Source organism: Copadichromis virginalis, linkage group LG11 (genome assembly GCF_057382275.1).
Source record: "Copadichromis virginalis isolate Kocher_CV1m ecotype Utaka linkage group LG11, C_Virginalis_male_GT1.1, whole genome shotgun sequence".
Lineage (NCBI taxonomy): Eukaryota > Metazoa > Chordata > Actinopteri > Cichliformes > Cichlidae > Copadichromis > Copadichromis virginalis.
In genome coordinates, this window is record NC_140628.1 from 19,572,229 (window position 1) to 19,579,035 (window position 6,807).

The 6,807-nt window shown below is 40.4% G+C and overlaps 1 protein-coding gene across 1 annotated transcript; it reads left to right on the forward strand.

Annotated features, from left to right (window-relative positions):
* The first annotated feature begins 342 nt into the window (after positions 1-342).
* On the forward strand, positions 343-6,490 carry LOC146698387 (protein BTG3). Its single transcript, XM_085473480.1, has 6 exons — positions 343-424; positions 825-930; positions 3,008-3,185; positions 3,285-3,422; positions 3,601-3,946; positions 5,262-6,490. Exons 3-6 carry the CDS (start codon positions 3,013-3,015, stop codon positions 5,457-5,459), a joined length of 855 nt encoding a protein of 284 aa, XP_085329606.1. The 5' UTR covers positions 343-424; positions 825-930; positions 3,008-3,012; the 3' UTR covers positions 5,460-6,490.
* Positions 6,491-6,807: the final 317 nt, after the last annotated feature.

Here is a 6,807-nt window from a genome sequence, read left to right on the forward strand (position 1 = left end):
TTACCCCTCATTGGCATTAAACTGTAAGTTAAATTTAACACAGACTTAAAATTTCTACAAATTTACAAGATAAATCAGCATCTAACAGCAACAACACTTTAACAGTCTTAAGCGACCCGTTTACCCGTGACTGGGTCTTGGGTTATTAAGGTAATTTTCAAATTTACTCGTCAAGTTCATCTCACCTTATATAAGCTCATCATTGTACTAATTAAGTTATTTTCAAATGTAGCACGGCCTTCAGTTCCAGTTTCCCGAGACTTCAACAGAGAGCGTGAGAGAGGTGGTAGGCGTAGGCGTGGGGGAGTACTGTACTACTTATGCAAATGGTCACCATAGCAATGCAGCCCGCCGTTAGAATCGGTTATATGGTAATAATTAGCCAACGAACAGTTAATTAAGTCTGCTGCTAGTGAAGCTTCAGGTATGTAACAATCAAGCATGTAAATCCATTAAAACGTAACTTCATAATGATATATGATTCATAGGAACGCATTCCCTATGTGACATGTGTGTAGCTGTGGGGTACAGTTAATTACAATCCTGGGTTTGTTTGTATAGCACATAGTTGCTAAGCGCTTCACAGTTTGGGTGAAACCACACCTTTAAGAGGTGAGGACACTATTAGGTATCCCCCCACCCACACCCTCTTCCGCCTAGAAAAGCAGCAGAGTGAGGGATTTCGCTCTCTTTCACGCTCATCAGCTGTTTACTCCGGTATTCCATATTTGGGCCGGGCGGGCACTAGTCACCGCTTGCTCACTACACACAGCGAAGGAAGTGAGTCACGCTGACGGTAATCCTACGTCTCTGTTGCTTTACAGCCGAAGAGAACAAGGAAGCAACGTGCCGCCACGAGAGTTCCAGCGCATCAGTACCGAGGGGAAGACAAATACAGCAGGAGGGCACCGACAATAACTACGTTAAAATGTGAGTACTCACTTCTGTACTTCTAACTTTAATTTTATCGCGTTTGGTTGTGTAATGTGTTGAAGTTTTGTCGGCTGTGTTACGTCTGTTTGTTGTTGTAAATTTTATTTGATTGTATTTTATTAATGTTTTTTAAACATTTTATTTATTTATTTATTTATTTATTTATTTATTTATTTATTTAGTTATCTAATCTCATCTCCGGAAATACCCCCCCATCCAAAATACATTGTTTATTAATTGTTAATTAATACGTTGTTTGGGTGAGCTGCCTACAGCTGTACGTTTCTCGTCACAAACTTTCTGAATTTCCATTTGGGGGTTTCCGCACCGCCTGAAAACTCAAGCGCGTTATTTCCACTAAGTAGTGTGACGTTCCCTTCATCACAGCTGGATGGAGGATATACATTTTTCGCTTTCTTATATTCTTTGTCTGGCTTTTTTATTTTGTATCCCAACGGTCCACAAGCACGTGAACACGCTTTGCGCCGTGTCCTCATCTGCAGGCGCGGGGGGAATATCGACGAAACCGCTCCTAAAAATGGCTCAACTAATCTTTCCTTTTCAGGGCGACATTTTAACAGAGTTTTGCCCTCGTAGTTAAACATTAAAGACCGCAGTATAAGCAGCTGGAACAAGCCTGTGCCTGAAAATAGGTCAAGTTGTTCCAAACAAACCTGTATCAGAGGTTTGCGTATAATGACAGCCGCTCGCCTTTAAACGAGCACAGTAAACATGGTGTGCAGACTGAGAAGCTACCTCATTTTCGAGCTCACCTAACTTGTGATTATAGAGAAAACAAACACCCCCAGTGATGCGTTTAAGTTCCTTCAAAACGTAAATCATCCATCTGTATAACTCCAAATGAACGTGTGTAAGACCATCTGTCTTCAGTAACATGCTGTTACATTTTGTTAATCATCCAATTTAAGGACTTCATTAAGAACAAAAGTTCAAGATAAACCAGGGATTTAAAATAAGAACATCAGTTTTAAAACAACCTTTTATAAATAAATCAAAGCGTTTTTACAGGCATTTCTTACTCTTTGTTCGACAGTAACTAAAATCACTGGTTCAAGTGTCTAAAAATGAAGGTGTAGGCCTGCTATAAAAAAGAAAACAGAAAACAATATTTATATTCAATTCTGCAGATGTGTGGTTTAAATAACTGTTGCGGTCGCATGTACCACAATCGTTGAAGCAATTCTTAAGATATTGTGCTGTTATTAATGGCTTTAATGTCTCTTAGCACTTGTCACCCAAACCATATTGACTCTTCATTGCAGATTCTAGCCTACCCCTGTTTACCTCACAGACAAATTATGAACTGGAAGTCCGAAATGGTGTCTGAGGGGGATAACACATCGATGCTCTCATAGTTCATGCTACAGCAAAACATTTGTTAGGGATTTAAAGTTGCTGCTTGTGTCACAGGATCACGGCTACCCTTAAGGGAAGGCTGTGGCTCCATATAGTAGAGAAAATGATTATTTTCTGTGACAACACATTACCCAGACTGAAGCAAGAGTGGCACGTCGCAAGCCACAATAACAAAGTACAGTTTGCAACTCAAAAGTTCAAGGATGGACTTTCTTGTCAGGGATAACAGGAAGATGTTAGCACTGTCAGCTGGTTTGTCTGCAGTTGGCCAAAGCCTTGGCCCAATTAAGCACATTTTTTCTCTCTCTGATCAAGTTGACACTGACACTCAACCCAAAACAGACATGCTATCAGAAAATAAACAGCACAATGACCTCAATGAATTTGCATAGTCAAATTACTTGGATGTCAACCTGGCATTTATAGTTTGCATCTGATTTGCCCGTGTACAAACTTTATCTTTTTGTTGGCACAGAGCATGGCAATATATGTAAAATTCACTCAGGACATCTCACCCATGCTCAACACTGCCCTGAAGGCAAAGAAAAATAAATATACACTTCAGGGAAAACTGCACAGGGAAGTGTGATAACTGAAGTTCACGGTCTTCCACACCTCACTGAAGTCATAGCAAAACACATGCACAGAATCACATGGATAAATTGTGTGGTTTTCTTCCTTCTTTCTTTGTCTACAGTCACAATGAAGCAAGAGATCAAGGCCGGGGTGGACTTCCTCAAACGAATGGCTGTGACACGTGGTAACTTAGATGGTGCCAAAGCAGAGTTGTTTGCAGAAAATCTTCAAAGACTTCTATGTGAAAAATACAAGGATCACTGGTACCCCGACTGTCCCAGCAAAGGCCAAGCATTTAGGTAATCATCACTGTTTAAACATTTACACAGTGGTCAGTGAGTGACTTTTTCCTGCAAAGAAAGAAGGCACCTAACTTTTAATTCCTGAACTTTTCACAGATGCATTCGCATAAACAGAAGCATACCCTGTGATGAAGTGGTGTTGCAAGCCTGCAAAGAGACTAACATCATGCCCACCAGCCTGGGATTTCCATCTGAGATGACTCTGTGGATTGATCCACTGGAGGTGTCTGCAAGGTGAGTCACCGGGTGCCTGCAGAGGCAGACAAAGACGCAGCCATTTCTCAGTCTGTTCTGTTCTGAACGAGTGACAGTTGTGATGCAATATGTGAAACAACAAGTGCAAACTTGTAGGAAGTCACAGGCTGGAAAATGGATGGCATGACTTAAAAATCATTTACTCCCTTCTTCACAGATCCAAAGAGAACAACAGTCCCTTTAAAGTTGCTTCTTTCGACAAAGAGGAGGAAGAGGAGAATGAAGAGTGTGTGAAGGATGACCTGGATGTGTCCTCGCTGGACTCACTAAGCCAGGAGACTTCAGATTACCACTCTGCCACATCTTCGGATTGTGGTTCAGCTTCATCGAGCGACACGGAGGAGGAGGCGAAAGATGGGGATGTGCAGGGAGAAAAAGAAAAAGAAGGGCAGGTTGCTGAGAAGGGAAAGATGGAGGATGAAAGCTGCAAAATAACCATGGTGCCCAGGATTCGAAAGCCACACGAAGATGGATCAAACAGGGTCAAATACCCAAGAAATATGGTACGTTTTTCTTGCTTTCTTTTCTTTTCTTTTCTTTTTGTTTTCTTTTCTTTTCTTTTCTTTTCTTTTAACAATCTGTTGGTCATTTATTTACCACAATGCTTCTTAGAGCAGTTATCTATGTGGCCAAACCTGTGCTTATGTTAGTAAAAGAAAGCACACCAGGGCTCGCAAAATCGCTAGCCCGACGGGGAGACCAAAATCTATCTCAGCCCCGCCCGTCGGGTTATCATATAGCCCGACGGACGGGGCTGAGATAGATTTTGCGAGCCCTGCACACTAATTAACAATAGTGCTACAAGAAATGACTTCTTTGTTACAATGAACCTGAGTACAGTAGCCTAGTCAGAAAAACCCACATGCAGCATCCAGCTGCCACAAATATACACTTACAGATTCTCATCACATATCAGTTCAATTCAGTTTTATATAGCGCTTCATCAGCAGCAGTGATCAACATCTGTTGATCATCTCAAGGCAAACACCTAGCGTAAAGACCCCACAATAATAAAGAGAAAACCCCAACAATTAGATGACCCCTCTTTAAGCAAGCACTTGGTGACAGTGGGAAGGAAAAACTCAGGAAACCTCTTTCCATACCTTTTGTAAATTTTTTTGGCTGGCCATTCATGAGGTCTTGTTGATGATGATTTCCAATAATGGAACGACCTCTGAGAGTTGAATGAGGTTTGAATGAGCTTTAAGGACTCTTGTCTACATAAAAGCTAATCCTAGCCTGCCTTTGTTGTGGTGTAGCAGATGTCTTAAGTTGTTGTGCTGGAAATCTGGTTGTCAATTCACACGGTTAGATCCCTGCCTTAGCATTGCGCGACTATAAATCTGGGCAACTGAGCTACTGAAGGCAAGATTTTTTCCCTCTTAGTTAATTCACTTATTATATAGAATTAATGGCTTCAATAACCTATGCAGCTGAACATTTCTCTATGAAATAAGCGTGAGTTATCTGTGAATTATGCGTTATCCAGTTTTAAGGATTTATGGCCTTGTTGTTAGCGACCGTATAGGTCCAGTGTTGTGATTCATTGGATTTGTTGTTGTTATAAGAAACTGGCTTTATTTCTTTTGGATTAACTGACTCACACTTTTTGCAATTTCTTCCTTTACACAAGTAAGATACATGAACAGCTATTTTTAGTTTCATTTGCAAGTTGTTGTTGATGTTAGCTGCTGCTATATTATTACAGTGTTATGTTTTGTTGTTGTGTGCTTTAGAAAGGATTCATCACATATGGAAAAAATGTGTCTGTTACCATCCTTTCAGATTTCACTCAATCCAATCTTTGTCTCTGTTCAGGTGCCTCCTAACCTTCAGGTCATCTACCACCCTACACCAGTGTGGCCTCAGTTCAAGAAGCATGCTCCAGTTTTCATCAGCACTGTGCCACCACCTCCAGCCCAGCGGGTCGTTGGATACTACGTTGTGCCGCGGACCTTTCCGCAGTTCATCATCCCTCAGGCTCCCCTGCAGCCATGGCGAGCAGGGAAGGAGTAGACCAATTGTGAACTATGGGGAGGGCAAGTTTGGGGGCATTATAAGCATTATAAGCTGAGCCGTCTGATGTCAGGCCTGAGTAGAGATCTTCTTGGACCAAAAGGTTTAGCTGTACAGTTTAATTATTCCTTTCATAATCTGAAAAAAAAAACTCTTTTGTTTCTTCATTTTTCTTTGTCAACGACGGCTATTACTCTGCACAGGGATACCCCACAGCTCAAGTGAAAACTGCTCTTTGAATCTGTTGTGTTTGCACTGCTGCTTTTGTATTGATGAACTGTACTCAACAAGAACAACATCAGTCACTGGGTGCTTGAAGTTGAACTCAGGAATTCTCAGCAATATGTTTAATGCCAAAAATATGTCTTTTAAATTTTTTTTACCATCTGTAAATCTTTGCAGGGTGTAAAAGTCACAGTTAATCACTGTGAAATGTGATTCAGGGTTTTTAAACTACTGTAGCAATAGTGACAATATCTGTCTATTAAGTAGAAGAGGCTATTTTTTTACTAAGCTGCTTGTAAATATTACCACATCCGATGAGCACTTTATAATCGTATATTTGTTGTAATTTATTCAGCCACCAATGGATGGCAGTCAAGTCACATACAGTCAGTTTTATATATATATTTCAAACTTTGGTTTTACTTTAGAAACTTCACTTTTCCAAACGTGAACATGTTTATTTAATAGCTTAAACGCTCTCTGCTGTAATATACAGAACGCTTGTGTCACTGTCTTTTTCTTGTTTGTTTGTTTTTTAATTTGAAATGGGCTTGCTTATAAAGTCGTGACTTTTTTATTGTTCATTGCTTGCTATGAGGTCCTGCTACAGCTTTATAAACCATGAATTGTTACTTTTCATTTTTTATTTATTTACATTTCACGCTTACGCATTGATTGATTTTGTTCTTAGTTCTTGCTTGAGCCGCTTGTTTTATCGCAGAAGATTAATCCTTGCAGTTTTTTCTGAAATCATTGTTCTGACATGAATCGTACTTTTCAGTAAAGTCTTTGCTGTTGCGTTTAAATCCTGTTTGTGTTTCTTCTTTTTTTATTCACTTGGCTGGGAAATCACCTGTATAAAGTGTATCCTCGGGCAGAACTCTCACTGCCGTCAGCGGAACAGCAGGATCTGGTTAGCGGAAGTACTCCAGTGCGTTGGATGCGTCACGTTGCCCAAGGTCATGACGCTGTGCCTCAGTTGAAAGGGTTTAGGAGAAAGGCTTTTTTTTTCTCACTTTTTGTGTAGTCTATTTGGGGACTTACCTGTGCAATTTAATAAATATGGAGACATCGAAATCAGAGGGCACAGTTACATGAATGTTTTCAAAATGACAAGAAAAAC

Bases quoted from the DNA above. Each gene is read 5' to 3' on its own strand.
- LOC146698387 (XM_085473480.1), top strand. From the start codon at position 3,013: ATGAAGCAAGAGATCAAGGCCGGGGTGGACTTCCTCAAACGAATGGCT. The intron at 3,423-3,600 runs GTGAGTCACCGG...CCTTCTTCACAG, and splicing joins CCACTGGAGGTGTCTGCAAG to ATCCAAAGAGAACAACAGTC. The intron at 3,947-5,261 runs GTACGTTTTTCT...GTCTCTGTTCAG, and splicing joins TCAAATACCCAAGAAATATG to GTGCCTCCTAACCTTCAGGT.